The sequence below is a fragment of the Rhincodon typus genome, unplaced genomic scaffold, assembly GCF_021869965.1.
Source record: "Rhincodon typus isolate 14 unplaced genomic scaffold, sRhiTyp1.1 hic_rhity00001484, whole genome shotgun sequence".
In the NCBI taxonomy this organism is placed as follows: domain Eukaryota; kingdom Metazoa; phylum Chordata; class Chondrichthyes; order Orectolobiformes; family Rhincodontidae; genus Rhincodon; species Rhincodon typus.
The window spans coordinates 1,066-25,000 of NW_025967122.1; the positions used below are offsets into that span (position 1 = coordinate 1,066).

Consider the following 23,935-nt stretch of genomic DNA (forward strand, 5'->3'; position numbering starts at 1 on the left):
TTGGCAAATGTGTGAAAAAGTATATGGGAAAAGAATAAAATGCTGAAGTTAAAAAAAAATTAAAAACAGGGCGATCAGGTGGACAACAAGGTTCTAGCTTAGCGTAAATGGATTCTTTCTCAGCTCTAATGCAGGATCTCCACCTATATCATTAATGTCCTTAAATACAATCTGATGTCCTTGGCTTCAAGCTGTTTTGACTTTGAATTGCATAAAATTACAAAAATACATTGAGGCTTTGATGTAGGCAACTGAACTAACAATAAAATAGTCTTTAGACAATTGTTAGGGAGGGCACACTCTCAGCAAATATTGCCCAAATATGGTAGGTTATGAGGCACTGAAGCTAGCAAGATAAGCATTAACCATGTGGTATTGTGAATTCTATAACTGAGGCCTTTCTTTGGTGCTCTTCTGCTGTTCACAGTTTCAAACTGGTAAGCTGTACAAAGATGGTTGAAACCATTTTAGTTTGGTTGCTTTTGTTGTATTTATATTGGCAATGATGAAATGTTAGCTCCTCAGGCTTTCGTGAAGTGTTTTGTTTGACACAGACTGTGATTAGAATTTAAAAGGACTTGTGATAGTAGCATTCCTGCCTGCAGACTAAAAGCTCAGCTCTCTAACCTTCGGTGACGAGAGTTTGAGAAATGTTTTTGTTTCATTTTCCGATGAAAGTCTTGCTGAGACACAAGTAATAACTTCAAAAGGATCTGAACTGGGGAGAACATTTGATCTTTGTAGGGCAATCTAATGGAAATATAATCATGTAACTAATCTACCAAAACAACTCCAACAAAACTAAATAAACTGTGAACATGTGTATGTTAAATTTAGTTTTACTTGAAGCAAAATGATGATTCACATACATGAGTATAAAGTTATTATGCAGATAGATTCCCAATGTCTTTTTCTGATCAACTTTGGTTAATTCAAGTTAAGTTTCCATTGAATTAAATGGAATTAAATGAACAGTAGGAGCTACACTGTTACAAATGTGATTCTTTAGTTTTGTTGATATGCATGAGCCTGAAGCCATGACTCATTTGATAAGCCCTTGGATAAAATCATTCCTAAATATGGCTTGGGGAGAAAGGTTAATTGACAAAGAGACTTTGGGTTTGGAAAAGAGTGAAGTTGGCTGTTTGTATGTCACAGAATTCATGAGACAGCAATGAATGGACAAATTCTATTCCTTTTTAAGGAGCAGAACATTACAAAACAAAGTGAAATACAATACACAATAGTTTGTCAGGGGTAAATTTCAATGTGAATATCCAAATAATGTTATAAATAAATTTGAAAAGCACTGCTTCATGTTTTTCCTCTTAGGGCTTCATTTTTTCCACAATTGAAAAATAAACAGGAGAGTTCCCAATTTGTTTTGCTCTGTAATTTTAAATGATGAGGGTCTTGAAAATGTGATTTTGTTAGGAGGAATGCCATCCTATGACATGTCAGAGCTATTGCTTATTGGGTTGTGTTTTCAGATGGTAATGCGTTCAAGTCTCACTTCAGTGTAATGTCTAGGCTGGTGTTCCACAGTGCAGTACATGGGAGATGCTGCCTTTTTAAAAGAAATTGTGGAACTGAAGTTTAACTGAGGAAATCTGTTAAATTGTTAAACTGCCCTTCAGGTGGGTATAAATGATCCTGTGGCATATTTTGAAGACTATCAGGGAATTTCTCCTTCGGGTCCTGATCAATATTTAGCCCTCAACTAGCATAACTAAAGTTATCTATACGACTGTTATCACATTGCTGTCTGAAGGAGCAAATCTTTCTTTTCTCTGTTTCTGGGACTTTTTGGAACTGATGTACTGGGGATATTAAACGTGCTAGGCTCTGCATCATGGTTTCATGAAGTGTGTTTGATTGTCTTTGGAATCAAGCAAATACTTTACAAATGTGTCCGATAGATTGTTTTTTTGCACCCTAACCCCACCCTCAATATGTCTTGCCAAATGGTTTGCAGCAACTCGGTTAGAATAAATTATGATGGCATTTCCCCGCACTTTAAGCTTATATAAAATATAATTGCCAAGCTTTCGATCCCCTGTTCTAATGTCTCTCAATACAGCATGGTATGAAATTTCTGCCTGATTGCCTTGGGAGATTTTACTGCATTAGGTGTGATTTATTACAAGTTGTCGTTTAGAAATAACATGTAAGCTACAGGTTAACAAATTACACATTTAAAGAAAATACTTCTTAATTATTGGAGAATTAGGTGGGGGAAGTGGAGGGTAGGGAAAAGCTTGCTAAGTCAACATATCATCAGATAAAGGCATAACTACACAAGGCCTCAAGTAGATAGTCATTTGCAGGAAGATGATTTGCTGAAAAATGACATGTGTCACAGAGGTAACAGTTCGAGGCCTAGCACACTGCAAGTTCCTTCTCAATTGTATGAGGATATACACCTTAGCCATCCTTTACACCCAAGGTTTGCTATAGCACCAGATTGTAGGAGGTAGTTCATTGCATTTTGTAAGCATGCAGCCCAACAAAAGATGTTTAGAGAAATCCCAACACCCTAGTATTGCACGGCAGCATCCCACTAACTGATGGCATGAGGCAATAAAGGAAACATTGTAGTTATGCAGCATCTGAAAATAGCTGAGATAACAAGGTGCAGAGCTGGATGAACACAGCAGGCCAAGCAGCATCAGAGGAGCAGGAAGGCTGACATTTCGGGCCTAGACCCTTCTTCAGAAAAAAATAGCTGCTTCAGTTCCTCAATTCATAGACACAGTCTGTGACTAATTCTGGCAAAATGTTTTATCGTAAGATGTGGGTGCAGAAGGCAAGCAGTTCAGCCCATTGGGTCTTCACCATCATTCAATGACGTCACGGCTGATCTGACAATCCTCAACTTCACTTGCCTGCCTTTACCCTATAGCCCTTAATTCTCTTACAGATTGAACATTTGTCTCCCTCAGCCTTAAATGTACTTAACAGCACAGCCTCTACATCCCTCTATGTAAAGATTTCCACAGATTCACTACCCTATGAAAGAAAAAAATCCTTCTCATCTCTAATTTAAATGTATGGCCTCTTATTCTGAGATTATTATGAGGTCCTAGATTCTCCCATAAGGGGTTAAAAAAAATCTTTCCTCATCCACTCTGTCAAAACCTCTAAGAATCTCGTATGTCTCAATAAAGTCACCTCTATTCTCCTAAATTGCGATGTGTGCATGCCCAATCTTATGAGGATAAGTCATAAGACAGTCCCTCCATACCTGGTATAAACCTAATCAAACTTTTTTGGACTGCCTCCAATAACTTTCCTGAGATAAGAGACCAAAAATTGTTCACAGTATTCCAGCTGTGGTCTGACTAGTGACTTGTATAGTTTTAGCAAGACCTCCTTAGCCTTATATTCCATTCCCTTTGAAATAAAGGACAACATTCCATTTGCCTTCCTGTACACATTGAACTAGGTGTTTCATGGAGAAGAACTCCCAAATCCCTCTGTTCTGTCGCTTACTGCATACTTTGTCCACTTAAGTAATGTTTAACTCCTCTATTCTTTTGGAAAATGCATAACTTCGCATTTCCCCACATTATATTCCATCTACCCAGTTTTTGCTCACTCATTTAACTTGTATACATCTCTCTGGAGGTGCAATGCACTTGCCTTCCCTTCTGTTTTATTGTCATTAGGAAGGATGGCAAAGCTTAAGAAAATGTGTAGAAGAGATTGACTAGAATAAAGACGGGAAAAAGGTTTTCTCAGGAGTTGAGAGTTGAAGCCGATGATTTCTCCTTAGAACAGGGTATGTAAGATAGAGGTATTCTTAATTATGAATGTTTTTAATAAAGTAAATATGGGGAATTAGAGGATGCAGATTTACTACAAACCTACATCCTCTGATTCTCTATGTTTTACTACAGAACAAAGAGAGGAATAAACAGGAGGAATTTCTCTTTTGTGCAGCAAGTTGATATAACCTAGAATGCACTGCATGAAAGGGTGATGGAAACAAATTCAATAGGAACTTCCAAAAGGGAAATTTTTATACACACTTGAAAGCAGAAAAGTTCACAGAGGGGTGGAGAAAGAAGACAGCACTAATTGGAGAGTTCTTTCGAAGAGCTGACACTGGCAAAATGGGCCAAATGGCCTCCTCCTGTGCTGCATCATTCTGTGAATTTATGAATAATGCAATTAACACCCACACTAGTGTGGGAATTCAATGCTTGGATTAAGGCATAAAAGAGAAATCCCCATTCTTTATTCAGGGAGCTGCAAAACTGAACTTGTATGGAGTGTGAATGTTTTAATCCTATACAGGCACATGTAGTTCCCTCCTTACAGTGACACTTTTCCATTCAGTACACAGCAAGCAGCAAAACAGACAGAAGAATTGAATGGCTGCCCTCGGACTACATTTCAGTGCTTCTTTCTCTTACAACAGTTGGTTATCTTTTTTCTGTAACCTTTCTGCTTTACTTGCTTTCAGATGGAAGATCCACTTCAATTAAAGGAGAATGGCAATGAATGCTTTCAGAACAAAGACTATGACAAAGCAATTGAATGCTACACAAAAGCTATTCAACTGACCAAGGACAAGAAAGTCCTGGCTGTACTTTATAGAAACAGAGCAGCTTGTCATTTGAAAAAGGTCTGGTCTCAACTTTTTTCTTCCCCCGAAACAACTAACGTTATTATTGGCAAATGCTCATTCATTCTGTGTTCTGGTATTTTGATGCAATAAAGTGATACATACATATTGATATCCCTGAGTGAGTGTAAATAACATAATGTGGGTGGTCTAACTTACTTACAAGCAAAATGGTGGAATTCAGTCTGAAATTGAAGGTCATATATATCAATCTTGCAGCTGAACCTTAGTTTCCTGGAGTATAAGTAGTGCAGGATGGTCGGGTGGAACTTTATTGACAATTTGTAGCGAAATCACTGTTATGGTCCTTGCATACCCATTAACAATTTCATACAAGGAGCGAGGACAATATATTTACACCTGTATAAAGTAACTGCTCATGGTACACCTCCATTATACTTCCCAGTGATAAGTATCAGATTGTCATTCAATAAACTTGCAGGAATGATCTCAAAAATATTAATCTTTTCTTTCATCAATGTCACGCATCCATTGAAGTGACCATAATCACTGTTACTCTCCTGGAGTACAAACAAAAAAATGACTTTCTATGATAGTAGGACTTTCTATAGCATAGTATGACTTTCTATTGTGTCAGGAGACCAGAGAAGTTGGCATTGTTGTCCTTACAGCAGAGAATGATTAGAGGAGATTTGACAAAGGGATCAAAATTATGAAGAGCTCGAATACAGCAAGTAAGGAGGAGCTGTATGCACTGGCAGGAGGGTCATCAACTGTATGCACTTGATTTGGCCAATGTTTTTACTGTATTGCAGTGAACTGTGTGAAAGATGGCTCAGAAATATCATAAAATCCACTGGTCATATTAAAACCTTGTTCTTTCTTCTTCCTTAAAGGAAAATTATGTGCCTGCTGCCTCGGATGCCTCAAAAGGTAGAGCAACTTCTCATTTTTCAAACTGACAATGCCTTGATTTTAAAATTATCATTCTTGTTTTTAAATTCCTATATGGCTCCTGCCCCCATAATCCATAATCGCTTCCAGTCCAGCCCTTCTAGTTATCTGCACTCTGTCAATTTTGGCGTCTGATGGATTCCTAATTTCCATCATTCCAATAGTGGCAGGCGTATCTTCGGCTGCCTGGGCCCTAAGCTTCGGAATTGTATCAATATCACCCTTGCTGTTACTCTCCCTCTTTAATTTGGTCCTTAAAAACCTAACCCTTTGAGCAAACCTTTAGTCACCTATCCCAATATCACTTTCCACTACACAATGCCGAATACTCCGGTAAAATGTGTGGGATGTTACACTATATGAAAAGCACTATGTAAATAAAATAAACAAATTGTAGTTGGCTGCAATGAAGGGTGGTTGACTTGCATTTATCTTAAAAGATAACATGTTGCTTCACTTGTCAGCTATTGATGTGGATGCATCAGACATCAAAGCACTTTATAGGCGTAGCCAGGCACTGGAGAAGTTAGGGAAATTGGATCAAGCTTTCAAAGACGTTCAGAGGTGTGCCACGATGGAGCCCAATAACAAAACATTTCAAGAAAACTTGCGACGTCTGAATCATGACATTCAAGAGAAGGTGAGATTTGAAACATTAGTTGTGTTTTTAAACAGTGTGGCTTTATTGCTACATCCAGAGAAATGAACTTGAAATAATAATTCAAGGGCAATTTTTTTTATTGGTTTGGTGTCCACCCATAATCTCAACAAAACATTGAAATTCTTTTTTAAGGTTATCCAACCATTTTAGAGATTTCAGACTCAAATAGATTCTTCTTTTTTAAGTAAAATGTAAACAAGCCTCTCAAAATATCCTTGAAAGTTTTGAAAATTCTGCGTCATTACAATGCAAAATGGTTTGCAACTTTGAACATTTGTTACTGTGTAATGTAAGTGGAACTATGCCCTCCCATGCCATTTTTATTTGTCCAATTCCTTCTCCTATATTCAAATGATAATCATTTAAATTCAGAAAACAGGAATTATCCGCAATTGGAACGACTCTTGAAGTAATGTGTACAGTTCTGATTTCTATGTTACAAATTCATTTTTGGTCTTCTTATTAAAGGAAAGATGTTGTTAAACTTGAAAGGGTTCAGAAAAGATTTACAAGGATGTTGCCAGGGTTGGAGGGTTTGAGCTCTAGGGAGAACCTGAATAGGGTAGGGCTATTATCCCTGGATTGTCGGAGGCTGAGGGGTGACCTTATTAGAGGGTTATAAAATCATGAGGGGCATGGTTAGGGTGAACAGTCAAGATCTTTTCCCCAGGGTAGGGGAGTCCAAAACTAGAAGACATAGGTTGAAGGTAAGAGGGGAAAAGATTTAAAAGGGACTAAAGGGGCAACTTTTTCATGCAGAGGGTGGTGCATGTACGGAATGAACTGACAGAAGAAATGGTGGAGGCTGGTACAATTACAACATTTAAAAGGCATCTGAATGGGTATGTGAATAGGAAGAGTTTAGAGGGATACAGGCCAAATGCTGGCAAATGGGACTAGATTAATTTAGAATATCTGGACAGCATGGATGGGTTGGACCAAAGGGCCTCTTTCCATGCTCTACATCTCTATGACTCTATATGAAGGATATGGTGTTACTGGAGAAGATGCAAAAGTCTAAAACCAGAACTGAGGGATTAGTTCTATTTGGAAAGATTCAATGGCTTGGATCTCTTTTCTCTACAAAGGCGAAGCTTAAATGCTGATCTGTTAGAAGCTTTTAAAATTATCAAAGGGCTTGATACAGTAGATGGACAGAGAGGAGATGTTTTGATTTTTGGGGGGTAAATCAAAATGAAGATCTTTGAATACAGGATAATCACCAATAAATTCAATAAAGAATTCAAAAGAACATTGTTATGTGAAGAGTGTTGGACCTTCTACAATGCAGAGTAACTGAGCTGAATACGATGGCATATTAAAGGGAGGTTAGGCAAACCCATGAAGGGAGAAAAGAATAGAGCATGGTGTTGATAGGGTGAGATGTGGAGAGATAGTGGAGAGCTCGAGTGAAGCATAAACACCAGCATGGACAGTGGACAGAAAAGCTTGTTTCTGTGCTGAAAAGGATTATGTAATTCTTCACACATTGATGCAACAGTTCATAGCTGTGTGTAAACTCTGAGACAACCCATTGAATGAGGGAGGATCCAATACTTACACAGATCCTGTTCCAAGTTTTTGGATCTTGGGAGATGGGTCATTCACATGGTCTGATGTCTATACATTTTTAAAATATAATTTATCAAATAAAGCATTTTACTTCTTACATTTACATTTTTTACATTTAACTCACTATGTTTGGAATAATAACATTACAATGTTTTCCCTCCAACAGCTAAAGATTCAGTTCTCCACGGATTCCAGGGTAGAGCGGATGTTTGAGATCTTGCTAGACGAGAACATTGACAAAGAAAGGAAGGAAAAGGTTTGTCCAGTTCTCAAACCTTTTTTTTGTACTGGCAGAGTGGGATTTGCTCTTTTCAAGGTGTTCACCTCCTCTTTTTTCATGGTCTTTCTGCATCCCTGTACAGAAATTAAATGGTTCAATTTTAAAAAGGACGCAAGAACAGAGAGACCTCAAGATTAATGCGCACGGAATATCTTTGACATCAGTAGAGAATGTTGAAAGGATGTTAAAAAAGCAGATGGGATCTGCAGCTATATAAGCAGAGGCCTAATATATAAAAGCAAGGAGGATATCCTAAATATTTATAAATTATTGATTATATAGTTTCAGCTGGTGTATTCTATGCACTACACATCAAGGAAGCTGTCAAAGCCTTTGGAGCGAATGCAGAGATCATTTGCTAAAATGCTACCGGGATAAAAGACAAGATCAGAAATCACACTACACCAGGTTATAGTCCAACAGGTTTATTTATTTGAAAGCTCAAGCTTTTGGAGCCTCAGTCCTTCTTCAGGTGTTAGTGAGAGAGGTAGTATCAGACCCAGAATTTATAAGTAAAAAATTGAAGATTCACACCACTGATGAGCATGTATTAAACAAACTTAAGATGCTGTTAAATCTTTAATCAATTAGAAGGTTTTAATTGATTAATATGTATATGTAAATGTATATGTAAAAATGTCGTCTTTTCTTTACACTAATAAAACCTTTAGTTACCTCAGGACCATGGCTTGAAAGGAATTTACATATACATATTAATCAATTAAAACCTTCGAATTGATTAAAGATTTAACAGCATCTTAGGTTTGTTTAATACATCCTCCTCAGTGGTGTGAATCTTTGAGCTTTTACTTATAAGTTCTGTGTCTGATACTACCTCTCTCACTAACACCTGAAGAAGGGCTTAGGCTCCAAAAGCTTGTGATTTCAAATAAACCTGTTGGACTATAACCTGGTGTTGTGTGACTTCTGACCTTGTCCACCCCAGTCCAACACCAGCACCTCCACATCAGGGATAAAGGAATTCAGCTTTGTGCAAAAAACTGGACAATTGGGATTGTTATAACAAACAATTCCTTCTTATTATCAATACCCTCCAAGATTTTGAACACCTCTGTCAAATCTCCCCACTCCTTTTTTGTTCTAAGAAGGAAAGCCTCAGTCTTTTCTGACATCCTTTTCTCCGGTACAATTTGAGTAAAAATCTCCTCCAAATAGATTTCTCCATAACATCCTTGATTGATGTAGACTTGCAAAACAAAGGTGCAGTTTTATAACGCATGAATGATCTATGATAAAAGGATGTCGGAATGTAGGAACTGCATTTTAAATTCTCAAACCAGCAGGCTTGATGGTGAGGGGGCCAGGAGGACAAAATGAAACTAGCGCCAGGCTTTCTCACCATCAGTTCCCCTGTTCCCAACCTGTCTGAAATTTTAAGGGAGTGAGGGACGCAGCCTGCCCTATTGTGACCTTTAAGTGGCTAATAAATGGAGAGGCCATTTGGGAAGCCCAAAAGCTTTAGCTGTGTTAGCTACTGTCAGGAAAGGAGGGAAACCTTCTTGGTGGCCATTTGGGTCCATTTGAGCCATCTGCCCTAGGCCAGCTCCTGCTTCAGCTCTCCTCTCCCATCCTCTTGAATCTAGCCACCAACTCGCTCAGCATCAATTCCTGGGTCCAAATTGTCAGGTCCTTGCAAGACCCTGATTCTGGGTTTAGTGGTGCTCTGCAACATAGTGGGACCTTCTGTAGTTACAGCAAAAGCTGCTACTCTCCATCTAAGGCAGGACTTTCTACTGCGAGTAGGGCGGAAGACTTGCCTTAAAGCAACTTATTCCATTATGATGCTTACAGATTAGACATGGAATAGTGGGTCCGCTTAGCTCTGACATTTTGTCTGGGAGGGTTGATTGTGGCAGGTTTGGTTCAGGGTACAGGGACTACACTGCTCTATCAATCCAGTCTCACTGCAATGCACAACATGCCCACTAACTTGTCCATTAATTAAATGTTTACTTGTAAACTTAGAACACCTCATATTTTCAACGCAATTGGCTTCTAAACAATAAGGAACACAACCTGAAATAACCAGGAATCTGCAGAATTCATTTCAAATACACCAAAGATTGAGCACAACTTACCTGGCATTACAGGGCATTGTGTTGATTCCTTGCTGTTTGGAAAGAGTCAATTGCATCAGGTTTTGTGGAGGGTTTCTCTCCACGAGTCTGGCAAGTTTTTTTCTTTCTGTCACCCCAAACCCGCTTCAATATCTACTGTACTCCTACGGTACCTCTCTCATCTGATATTAGCTCAATTCTCCCACTTGCCATAGCCAAAAGAACTTGCTTCTGCCTGATATCCTGGAATGCTGCAGCATGACTAGCACCGGTGCCATCTTTAAAAGATGGTTGTGCACCCGGATAACTCCAGAGCTGCCCTGCATGGTTCATTGCCCTGGGTGTGGCAGATAAGGGGAGTTTGGTACCCCACATTGCAGACAGGCACCTGAAGGTCCTGGGGCTTGTGCAGAGGAGAGACACCCTGCTCCCCCATGACTAGCAGTGGCTACCACGATACTCAACCCTGCCAGCCAGGTCAGTGCAGTCTCCGCTATCTAGTGCAATGTCCAGCACTGTAGGCAGGTGGTCAAGGACTTTCTCTATTTCACCAAGTGCCACTGCCTTGTCTCCAATACCTCACACTCACTCTATCTTTGCTTCTGCGCCCATGTCGTACCTAGACTTAAATTCCACCACTCTCACTATCACATGAATCATCATCACTCACTCACCCTTCACATTACTGATCCTGCATGCCCTCAGTGCTTCTCACAGACTCACTCGAGCCACCTATCCACCTTTACCCCACTGCACCAGCACTAACAATTTAATCTCTCCTATTACCTCCCTTTCTCCAATTCCAGGAGAAATCAGCTCAAAAGCCAGCAGAAAGAGCCGAGATGGTTGATGGGGTGCCTAACATTAAGCTCCTCACCTCCTTATGCAGAGATGATCCTGACCCTGACTGCACCCAAGTGCCTGACTGACTGTGACCAAGCTCCTGCACTAGCATTGGAGGCTGCCCTTGACTTACTGTGCCAGGATACCCTGTCTCAAAGGTTTCTCCTTTGACTTGATTGAGGACTGTTGACGATCCTAACAAGTTACTTGCCTTTGTGTCTGCACTACAATGGCATGACAAGAATGTTGTAATGAGAGACTGGTAGCTCTGGGTGAGGGGGTGTGGGTGAAGTGCAAAAAGCTGAGGCAAGGTGGGGATGCTGCGGGCATCCAAGGTTCAAGGTAGTGAGTGCAGAGATGCAGCCTGGTCCAGTCCATGAGCAGTGTTTCTGCCTCTACATGTAGAGTGACCTTGCAGCAGCATGCAATGATGGTGGCTGGTGCATCCTGAGATACAGTATCTTTCAAACAGATTTGAGATGTGTCATGGCGACGCAGAGAGGCTGGCAAACGTTGAATGCCAGCCTCTGGGACATGTGTGAGGGTGGCCACTGCCTATGGAGTGTGCCAGCTATCCAAGATGAAGGTCCTCAGGTGTGAGCAGAGACTGGTGCCTGCCTAGGCTTCCATGTCAAGAATTCCTCAATGTCCAGTTTCGTTGCAGCTGGTGGTAAGATAATAGGCTGCATATTAGCAATCATAGAATCCCCTACAGTGCAGAAAGAGGCCATTTGACCCATAAGGTCTGTACTAACCCTCCAAAGAGCACCCTACCCTGTCTATGTAATCCTGCATTTACCATGGCTAACCCACCTAGTCTGCACATCCCTAGTCACTACAGACAATTTATCCTGGCTAATTCACCTAACCTCCACATCTTTGGACTGTGGGAGGAAACCAAAGAGAACCTAGGTAGACATAGGGAGAATGTGCAAACTCCATATAGACAGTCATCCAAGGCTGGAATCAAACCTAGATCCCTAGTACTGCAAGGCAGCAGTGCTAACCATTGTGCCAACATCCCACCCAATGGTAATGAGGTAAGATCTGCAGTTAATGAGGTTGCTAACAAGCAATAATCTCCTTAATAGGCTCCCGAGTGGGAATCACATCTCAATGCCTGGAACACTTTTGGAAAATGATGCAACAAGTTGCTCCTGATGTTGAGAAAGGCCTCATTGGATTTCTCATGTGATTCTTCCAGATTCTCACCATATCCCACATCTTTTACAGCCCATAAGATTCTGCTCATTGTGACAGGTTTCATACAATAATCTGAACTCAAATGTTAATGTGCTGATGTGAATTAAGTTACAAAATACACAAATAAAATGCAGTCCACAACTTTACTAATTCTAAAATGTAAAAGAATGAAAATCAAAAAAAGTAAAGTAGTGCAAATGTTGGACATCTGAAATATAAGTAGAAAGTACTGGAGAAACTCAAAGTGTTGGGCAAAACAAGAGTTGGAAAAAGCAAGAGTTAATTTTCTGAGTGCAAGAAATGTTTAATCTGTATCTCTTTTCACAGATACTGCCTGACCCACTAAGCTTTTCCAGAATAATCTGTTTTCATTCACGAAAATCAATGCTCACTTGGTTAAAAATTGTCACTGAATTATTGCCAAATAGCCCAATTTCCTTTTTCTAAATGACTCCAGACATCTGCTTTGGTGTCACAGTCAGTTAGGCTTATCTCCAAGGCTGTCTGACATGTCCCAGCGGACAGAACTTACAACTCAGACTTTTGCTTTTTTTCAAATCCCATTCCAGATACTTGAGAACAAAGTGTAGGTATAGGATTCAGTGTAGTACTGAGGGAACTCTGTGCTGCCGAAGACATTGGCTTCTGAATTGTTGCCTTCTGGCCACTCAGAAGGATGTAGATTATATCATGCCTGATGTTTGGAAGAAGGTGAGGGAGTTCACCCCAGTATCTTGGCCAATACTTAAACCTCCAAATCAGCCTCACTAAAACAGGAACAAAGTGTCTGTTTCCTTGCTGTATGACTCCATATGATCTTCTAATATTAATGTCTCCTGCTATGCACAAATCAAGAACACAATAAACAGAAGCAGAAATAGGCCCCTCAAACATGCCCTGCCATTTGATAAGACCACAACGGATCTACCGCAGATTCATTTCTCACGTCAGCCCCTTGTATCCTCCAACACTTTGATATTTCAAAAATCTATCTCCTCTTTTTAAATACTTTTAGTGATCTAGCCTCCAAAACTCCCTGGGGTGGAGACTTCCAGACATTCATCCCTCTCTGGGAGATGACATTACTTTGCAGCTCCTTTTTGAATGAGTGTCCATTTGCTCTGTAACAGTGTCCTCTAGTTCGAGACTTTACCACTTGTGGAAACATTTTCTGATCATTTACTCTGACCTCACATTTTTACATGTTTCAAAAAGATCACCCCAATTCTTCTAAACTCTAAATAAAGATCGAACCTGTTAAGTTGCTCTTGATAAATCAACTCCTTCACCACAGAAGTGAGCTTAATGAATCTATTCAGAACTGCCTCCAACAAGGATTTATAGGGGATCAGTTGGCTCAGTGGGCTGGATGTCTGGTTTGTGATGCAGACAGATACCAATAGTATGGGTTCAATTCCTGTACTTGCTGAGGTTGCCATAAAAGTTCTATTTTCTCAATGTCACCTCTTGTTTGTGCATGGTGACCCACAGATTAGACTCATCCCCAGTCTTCTCTAATGATAGAGCAGTCCTGTGTTACACTGCGATTATGGCCAAATGCCAATTTATCCTTGCTTAAATATAAGGACAAAATTAACAGAGCACTTAATTACAAAATAGCCTCTTCTTGGGTAGGTAGGCAATATACTCTCTGAGAAACAAAAAATGATGCACTCAAATTCATTTTCCATGCTAACCCTGCCAATCTGATTTGTCCAGTCAATGTGCAGATTAAACCTATGGCAATTGTAGTCCCCTTTGTTCACACCTCTATTATTGCCAATTTATACCTTGTCCTACAGTGAGGCAGCTCTATGGGAGCCTATAGGTGATTTATACCTTGATTCCTCAATTGCACCCCAACTGATTCCACATCACTATCTATTGCACCAATTATCATTGTGCACCATCAGCCCATATCTGCCGATTTAAACCATTTGTCAAATCAAAAAAGACAGAAGCAGCTCCTACCAATCACCTACCTGTGCTGTCACATTTAAGTTCTGAGAGATACAACAGGTTGAAGGGACTCTCTGCTGATGTTTTATTAATCTCCTGATGTTGCTGCCCTTCTCTCACAGGTCCTTGCTCCCAGTCTGCATCACTGTGATGCTAAGGTGCTGCATACTCCTCCCAGTCTGCTTCACTGTGATGCTAACCTGCTGCACACTCCTCCCAGTCACATTGCCAGCACAACAGTGTCTACATTTCAAGTGTACTTCATTATTTGTAAAGTGTCATGGTCATAAATTGTGCTCTATAAATTCGAGTCATCTTTATTGTTTTCCTTCATTTTTTTTTCTTTGTTTCTCTCGCTTTGTCTTTTCTACTTTTAATCCTTCCAGTACTTTCCAGCTTAAAATGAAGCACGGGACTGTAAGGCACAATGGTGTTTACTATTTTTTGATTGTTCAGCAAAGGGAATTTTTAAACAATCATCGTACCATGTTATGCTTGTTGTCAACCTTAAAGCATCGTAGTGTGTTGAGATAACTAGTTTGAAAAGTTTTGCAAAACTATCTCCCTTCAATCTTATTGGTTTTTCCAGGCTGCCAATAACTTGATAGTACTGGCGAGAGAAGATGCAGGAGCTGAACGGATTTTCAGAAACAATGGTCTTAATCTGTTGATGCAGCTTATTGATACCAAAAAACCAGAGCTAATGCTTGCTGCAATAAGGACACTTTCAGGAATGTGCAGTCGCCACAAGTCACGGGTGAGATGTCAGTTTACATTGGATTAGATTGAATGTACAGTATACAAACAGACCACTCAACCCATCTGCTCCTTGCTGGTGTTAATGCTCCATATAGGCATCCTCCCCATTTCATCCAGTTCTTTCTTCCCTCATGTTTATCCGGCTTTCCCTTAACTGCATTTACATTGTCCATATAACCTATTCCCTGTGGTAGCAAGTTCCTTATTTTCATCACTCTGGGTAAAGATGCGTCTCTTGAATTTCACTGTTGGATTTTTTTCATGACAACCTCACAAGTGGAGACATCTGTGCATGCTACCTTTCAAACATCTTCAAGACTCCTGTTGTTACCTATAGCTCTTTAAAACTTTTGCTTCAAGCATTTACCCACTTTTTTAAACATTACCAATGAATCTGCTCCACTGCCTTTTCAGTTAGTGCATTCCAAGTAAAACACGTTTCCTCATACTACCCCTGCTTCTTTATCTATAATTTGTATGTTTTACTTACCAACATTCCTGCCACTGGAAACAGTTGCACTCTATCAGCTCTGTTAAAACACTTTATAGTTTTGAATATTTTTATTATATCTCTGTTTAATCATCACTTCTCAGAAGACAACCATCATTGCTCCAAGCTTCAAATTCATTATGATTCACAAAACTGACCATTAAAGCGCTTGGAATTTAATTATTGACCTGTTTAGAAAATTGATTAACAGGCAGAAAACTGGAGTAGGAATACATAGAATTGAGGTTAGTTGGCTCGCCGAGCTGGTTTGTTGTTCCGCAGACGTTTCATTACCGTGCTTGGTAACATCCTCAGTGCAGCCTCTGGCGAAGCTTCGGTGTGTTTTCCCGCCTGGTTTTTAAACTCTGGGGTCCATGGTGATGGATTGCCTCACTTCCGGGTTTCCTCTGTAGCGGAATGTATATGGGATCGAGTTCAATGTGTTTATTAATAGCATGCTTCGTGGAGTGCCATGCTTCCAGGAATTCTCGTGCTTGTCTCTGCCTAGCCTGTCCCAGGATCTTGGTGCTGTCCCAGTCGAAGTCGTGGTTCTCCTTGTCCACGTGGATTGAGATGAGTGAGTATTGGTCGTGTCTTTTTGTAGCCAGTTGGTGTTCATGACCAATACTCACTCATCTCAATCCACGTGGACAAGGAGAACCACGACTTCGATTGGGACAGCACCAAGATCCTGGGACAGACTAGGCAGAGACAAGCACGAGAATTCCTGGAAGCATGGCACTCCACGAAACATGCTATTAACGAACACATTGAACTCGACCCCATATACATTCCACTATGGAGGAAACCCGGAAGTGAGGCAATCCATCGCAATGGACCCCAGAGTTTAAAAACCAGGCGGGAAAACACACCGACGCTTCATCAGAGGCTGCACTGACGATGTTACCAAGCACGGTAAGGAAACGTCTGCAGAACAACAAACCAGCTCGGCGAGCCAACCAACCTCAACACTCACAACCCGAGCTACAGATCTACTCCAAAACCTTAGAATACGTAGAATGTTAACAAACTTAAAATAAGTAACACATGACAGTGCTGGTGCTTAACTATCACAATATATATAAATGACTTGATAATACAATGGAGAGCCAAATATTGAATTTTGCTGCTAATAGTAAAGATTGAAAATACAAAGAGTAGACTGGAGCATAAAATTACAAACCCACATTGATAGATTAAGTGAATCAGCAAAGGTGTGGCAGGTGAATTTCAATCCAAGTCAGTGTGAGGTCATTTACTTTTGTATAAGATCTGAGTGTTATTTATTTGGTGAAAAGCTGGGAAGTGTGGAGGATCAAAGAGAATTAGAGGTTCATATACATAAGTTGTGAAAATGTCATGGTCAGGGCTAAAAACTAATCATAAAGATTAATGGAATATTTGACCATATTCAGACAATTGGAAATAAAGGCGAAGAGGTTTTGTGCAGCTAATTGAAGTTCTGAGCAGAACACATCTGGTGGACTGTATATCGTTCTGGGCATTACAACTTGGAGAGGAGAGATTAGGTTTGAAAGGAACACATTGCAGTGCCAAAAGCATGTTACCAGGTCTCCAAGAGTTACATTATGAGGAGAAATCACATAAACTAGGGTAGTATTATCTGGTAAATAGAAGGTTAGTGGGTGATTTGTTTGAGGGATTTAGTATTTTGGAAAGGATTAATTAGTTAGACCACTTCTTCCCAAATATTTTTCCCACAGTGTTCCAGTATCATTTGGTGGCTTGAAAATTGTTGCAAGCCCTGAGTGAAAACTGAGAGCGAGAGCCTGTTAGAGCAGAAACGAGACTGCTGTAACTTGTTCTGAAATCCTCAGTAGCCATTAGTGCCTTAGATCTCATGACTCCAAAATTTTAGATTGTGATCCCATTTGGGGTCCCGACCCCCGCTTTGGCAACCCCTGGGATAGATAGTATGTGGAAGCATAACATTAAATTCAGGTCCAGAACATTAGGGCAAGAGACTAGGAACACTCATTCACACAAAGTGTGAGTTAAGTGTGGAGCTCTCTTACAAAAAGCTGTAGATGCTAGCTCAATTAACAGTTTTCAAGATGAGATTTTTTTTTTCACTGGGCAAGGATATTAAGCGTCAAACAGCATGGAAAAAGTCCCTTCATCCAACTCATCCATGCTGCTATGGGGCAACACAGTGGCTCAGTGGTTAGCACTACTGCCTCACAGCAACAGGGACCCGGTTCAGTTCCACCCTTGGGCAACTGTCTGTGTGGAGTTTGCACATTCTCCCCTTGTCTGCGTGGGTTTCTGCTGGGTGCTCTGGTTTTCTCCCTCAGTCCAAGATTGCGCAAGTTGACTGGATTGACCATGCTAAATTACCCATAGTGTTCAGGGATGTGTAGGTTAGGTGTGTTAACCATGGGAAATGTAGGGGATGGGTCAGAATAGAATGCTGTTCAGAGGGTTGGTGGGGACAAATGGCCTGTTTCCACACTGTAGGGACTCTTAAGATTCTAAGAAGTTTCTCAATCTAAACCAGTCCCCCTTGCCTGCATTTGGTCCATATCCCTCTAAACCTTTCCTATTCATATTTCTTTTAATGTTGTGGCCTGTATCTACTCCTTCCTCTAGCACTTCATTCCACATGCAAACCACTCTCTGTGTAAAAAAAATGTTGCCCTCAAGTCCCTTTTAAATCTTTCTCCTCTCACTTTAAAAATATGCCCTCTAGTTTTCAATTCCCCCACCCTAGGGATAAGACCTTTGCTATTCACCTTATCTATGCCTCTCATGATTTTATAAACGTCTATAAAGTCACCTCTCAACCACCTATGCATCAGTGAAAAGTCCCAGGCTATCCTGCCTCACCCTATAACTCAAATCCTCCAGTCCCAGCAACATCCTTGTAAATATTTCCTAAAGTTGCTCCAATTTAATAATATCCTTCCTACAGCAGAATGACCAGAACTATACACAGTGTTCCAAAAGTGGCCTTACTGACGTCCTGTACAACCTCAGCATGATGCCCCAACTCCTATACTCAATGGTGTGAGCAATGAAAGGCAAGGAAGGAGGATGGAATAGTGAAGAAGATCAGCCAGAGAGCAGAGAGCTTTAAACTAATTAGAGGGGAGGAGGGTTTGGGAGAGGGGAAATGTAGGCTTACAAAGCAAAAGGACATTGCAGCATTATAGGGCAGTTATTTGCATAACAACATTCAGAGTGGGACAGGAAGGGACAGACTGTACAAACATGGAAAAACACAGGGCCAAAGGAGGGAAATAGTAATAAGGCAAAACTAATGCTCTATTGTTGAATGTATATACTATTTCAGAACAAAATAAATAAACTAACAGCTCAAAGAGAAGTCAATGGGTATGATGTTATAGCCATTACGGAGACATGGATAAAAGGGGATCAAAGCTGGGAACTAAGTATTCAGGAGGATGTGACATTTTAAAAGACAGGCAGGAAGGAAAGATTAGTGGTTTAATTTTGTTTGTATGGGATGGGATAAATATGATAGCAAGAAATGATCTTGGATCAGAAGATATAAGAATCAATATGGATATAGATGAGAAAAAATAAGGGGAAGACAACATTGATGGAGGTAGTCTAAAAGCCTCCTGACACTTGGTCAAAGAATAAATCAGGAGATAATGTGGACAAGTAAAAAAGCCAGTGCATTAATCATGTCTGACTTAGTCTTCATGTAGATTGTTGAAGTCAAATTGGCAGAGATAGTCATGAAGAAGAGTTCACAGAGTGTATTCAGGACAGCTTAATATATTGTGGATCCAAACAGGGATCAGGCTATATTGAACCTGGTTATGTGTAATGAGGTAGGGTTAATAATATGCTCTCTAAGTAAAAGTTCTCCTAGAGAACAATGAACATATCATGGAAGAACTTAGCATTCCTTTTGAGAGGAAGAAACTTGGCTTGGAAACAACTATGCTAAACTTAAATAAAGATCATTACAAAAGGAATGAGAGCAAAGCTGGCTGGATTGGACTGGGAAAGGAGTTTAGCAGCAAAAATGGTTGAGGAATAATGGCAGACATTCAAAAGAAACCAGTTCATGGTTTACAGCAAAGATATTCCAGAGAGGAAGAAAGATTCTAGGAAGTGGATAAGTCAACCATGGTTAACCAGTGAATTGAAGGAAAGCATCAAATTGAAATAAAAAAAAGTCTTATGTGCAAAGATTAGTAATAAACCGAAGGATTGGGAAAGTTTAAAAAACAAGAGAAAATAAACTATAAGCATAATCTTGCAAGTATAGGAACATTAAGATAGACAGTAAAAGCTTCTGTATCTATAGAAAAAGGAAGACAGAGGCCAAAGTGAACATAGGCCCCTTAGAGAACAAGACTGGAAAAATAACAAGGGTGAACCAGCAAATGGAAAAGGAGTTGAATAAATACTTTGCTTCAGTCTTCACAGTAGAAGATGCCAATAGTGTTACAAAATTACTAAATAATCAAGGGGCAAAAGGAGGAGTGGAAATACATACAACAATTATCATTACACAGAAAAAAATTACTAGAAAAGCTTAATGTGGCTAAAGACCAATAAGCACCCTAGGCTTGATGGAATGCTTCCTAGGATATTAAAGGAAGTAACTACAGAGATAATGGATGCACTAGGTGTAATCTCCCAAAGAAAAAGTGCTGGAGGAGTGAAAAACTGCCAATGTAACACTTTTACTCAAAAACGTAAGGAGTCAAAAATGTAACAATATTCCAGTTATCTTAATATCTGTTACTGGCTAAATGTTATATCCTACTATAAAAGATGTACTAGCAACAGTTAGAAATATATAATACAATCGGACAGAGCCAGCATGACTTTACAAAGGGGAAATCATGTGGAACAAATTATTAGAATTCTTTGAGGAGATAAATAGAATGGTTGAAGGGAATGCAGCAGATGTAATATATTTGGATTTTTAGAAGATGTTTGATAAAGTGCCACATATTAGGCTACTTTATAAAAGCCTATGGTATCGTGGGTAGTTTATTAGCATGGATAGAAAATTGGCAAACTAATAGAAGACAGGGAGTTCCAATAAAGAGGTTATTTTCAGGATGGCAGCCTGTAAGTAATGGAATGCCATGGGGATCAGATTACAATATATACTAATGACTTGGATGAGGAAAGACCTTGTACCATAGCCAGGCTTGGATGACACAAAAGTAGGTGGGAAGACAATTAATGAGGTTGACACAGACAAACAGTCCACAGAGGATAAGCAAGTGTGCAAAAACTTGGCAGATGGCTTAGATGGCGTATAATGTGGGAAAACATGCAGTTATGCACTTTGGCAGGAGGTATAGAGGAGCTGAATATTATGTAAACAGAGAAAAAAGCAAAGAGCTGCATACAGAGGAATTTGGAAGTCCTTATCCCTGAATCATAAAAAGTTAGCATGCAAGTTCATCAGGTAATAGGAGAGGCAAATGGAATGTCGGCCTTTATTCCAAAGGGAATGGAGTATAAAACTAGGGAGGTCTTGCTAAAACTATGTGATGCACCAGACCACACCTGGAGTACCATGAGGTTATAACTCAATCAGAGATAGTAAGAAGCTTTAGTCCCCTTATGTATGGAAAGGTATATTGCATTGGAGGCAGTCCAGAGAAGGTCACTAAGTTTATTCTGAGTATGGAGGCCTTATATAATGAGGTGATGTTGAGTCATTAGGAGTACTCCTTGAAGTTTAGATGAATGAGAGGCGACCTTACAGAAACATGCAAGATTATTAGGGGGTTGATCGGGTAAATACGGAGAGGTTGTTTCCCTTTGTAGCAGAGTTGAGGACCAGAGGGTATTATTTCAGAGGAAGGGATTGCTCATATAAGACAGAACTGAGGAAGAACTTCTTTCAAAGCATAGTGAATCTGTGGAATTCTTTACCGATGAGGGCAGTTGACGCTGAGACATTAAGCTTGTTAAAGTTGAGATAGACAGATTTTTAATCAGTAAGTGATTCAAACATCAGTAAGCGAATCAAGAGTGATGGGCAGACAACAGCAAAGTAGAGTTGAGGATTATCAGATCAGCCACGATCTCATTGAATGGCAGAGCAGATTTGATTGGCTGAATGGCCAACTCTGCTCCTATGTCTTAAGATCTTATGTTTTTAGCCACAAGTTGGAGGGACCTGAATAACCTTGTCTTGTTCCTAAGTTCGATCAGGGTCTGTATATGGTCTGTGGTGTTATCAAGAAGGTTGGATACTAACGTGATTGTAATTTTATGTTTGCAGGCAATTGCTGTGTTGCATTTTGTGGGCTTGGACAAGATTTGCAGTCTTATGGCCCTGGACAATGAAGAGATTGCATTGGCGATCTCAAGTCTCTTCCAAACGATCCTAGATAACTTTGAAGGAGTAGATAGTAAAGAACATCGTGGGAAGGATGAAGCTCTGGTGCTGGGTACGTAAAATGATGGTCACAGATCTGCTTATAGACACAACCAAAGATTTCACACATCAAAGTATGTTAGATAATCGGCTTAAAGGCTATCATATCACACATAACTCTGTTACAATTTCATTATTACATGTACTATGCGGCTATGAACTACACAGTCATTTATTTTCTGGCTGTATATCTGATATCCAGCAGTTCTCAGAATGGGATTCCGGGGTCGGTGAGGGTGTCCATTGAGAATTTCATAAGAATATATGAAATAGGTGTAGGAAAAGGCCATACAGCCCCTTGGATCTGCTCTACAGTTCATTACAATTAAAGCTGATCTCTCGCTTGAGATCCACTTAGCTATCCATTCCTCATTTCCTTTGATCCTCTTAGAAACCAAAAAATTGTCTACTGCAGTCTTGAATATACTAAATGCTGCAAGATCAGTGATTCTCTAGGGTACAGAATTACAAAGATTCACAATCTTATGAATGAAGACAGGACTTCTGTTTCTGCTCCTAAATGGTCAGCTCCTTATCTGAGACATAACCCCATGTTCTGGATGCCACAGCCAGTTCTAGGCAACCTCTTGATGCCTATCTTGTCAAGCCCCTTCAGAATCTTAGTTTATTTCAATCTGAGCAGTTTTCACTCTTCTCACTTCCAGAAAATCAGGCGATCCTCGGCCGACTGTCGGTGCGGAGTTTGCACATTCTCCCCGTGTCTGTGTGGGTTTCTTCCGGATGCTCCGGTTTCCTCCCACAGTCCAAAGATGTGCAGGCTTGGTGGATTGGCTTGGCTAAATTGGCCCTAGTGTTCAGGGATGAGTAGATTAAGTGGGTTATAGGGATATGGGTCAGGGCTGGATGCTCTGAGGATCGGTGTCGACTTGTTGGGCCGAAGGGCCTGTTTCCACACTGTAGGTGATTCTATAAAAATATGAACCTAATTTACACAGCCTCTCACCCAAGGACAACCCACACATTCCAGGAATCAATGTCATGCCTCCATATCAAGTTAATCCTTCCTTAAATATGTATACTTTAACAAAATGGAGCACAGCATTTCACTACGTCATAGCCCTGTACAATTGTAGCAAGACTTCCTTGTTCTTTTTGCCTTCCTAAATGCTTACTATACATGCAAGAAAATTTTCTTATGAATACATTCAATTCTTTCGTGCCTTTTAAACAATCACTGACCTTCTCCACATCGTACTTTATTAATCATCTTATTCCCACTCACTTAACCTGTTTATATCTCTTTTTAACATCTTTATGTCCTCTTTCAGCTTACTTTCCCATAGAGCATTATATTTTTGGTAAACATGAGTACATTACCGTAGTATTTGCCAAAGTCATTAATATAATTTCCAAATAGCTGACTGAATCTGGCAGCATTCCAATAATTACAGCCTGCCAAATTGAAACTGCCCTGTATGTCCCTACTCTTTGCTTCCTGGTCAGTAACCTATTCCCTAGCTTTGCTACAATATCACTCCAACTCCATTAACCCTTGTCTTATACATTACTCTTAACTTATGTATGGTATCTTAAACATTTAATGCCTTTTGGAAATCCATGTGTACAATATGGACTAGTTACACTTTATCTCCCATACAATTCTATGATCAAATATTCTAAAAATTTTTAAACACAATTTCCTTCCCATAAAATATTGACTTTATCTGATCATACTACGATTTCTAGGTGTATTGTGAAGAGTTTTTTTTAATGTTAGTATCTGACAGTTTCTCAATGACTGTCGTGTTAACTGGCCTGTAGTCCCCTATTTTCGCATTTCCTTCTTTCTTGAATACTGTATAACATTTTCTGACTTCCAGTCTGCTAAGAACATTGTAGAATGCATGAAACTTTGGAAAATCATAACCTCCACATCCACTATTTAGAGTCATAGAGAAGTACAGCATGGAAACAGATCCTTTGGTCTAACTTGTCCACGCTGACCAAATATCCTATATAAATCTAGTCCTATTTGCCAGCATTTGGTCCATTTCCTGCTATTCTCCTATTCATGTACCCATCCAAATGCCTTTTAAATGTTGTAATTGTACCCACCTCCACCACTTCCTCTGGCAGCTCATTCCATACATGCACCACCGTCTGCATGAAAAAGTTGCC

At 39.9% G+C, this 23,935-nt stretch overlaps 1 protein-coding gene across 1 annotated transcript; it reads left to right on the forward strand.

Annotated features, from left to right (window-relative positions):
- Positions 1–420: 420 nt before the first annotated feature.
- LOC109926656 (protein unc-45 homolog B) lies at positions 421–21,809 on the forward strand (the record flags this gene model as incomplete). Its single annotated transcript, XM_048592586.1, has 7 exons — positions 421–437; positions 4,469–4,630; positions 5,488–5,524; positions 6,010–6,185; positions 7,945–8,034; positions 14,731–14,898; positions 21,641–21,809. Coding segments are annotated over exons 2-7 (802 nt in total), but the record flags the coding sequence as incomplete, so codon positions are not given.
- Positions 21,810–23,935: the final 2,126 nt, after the last annotated feature.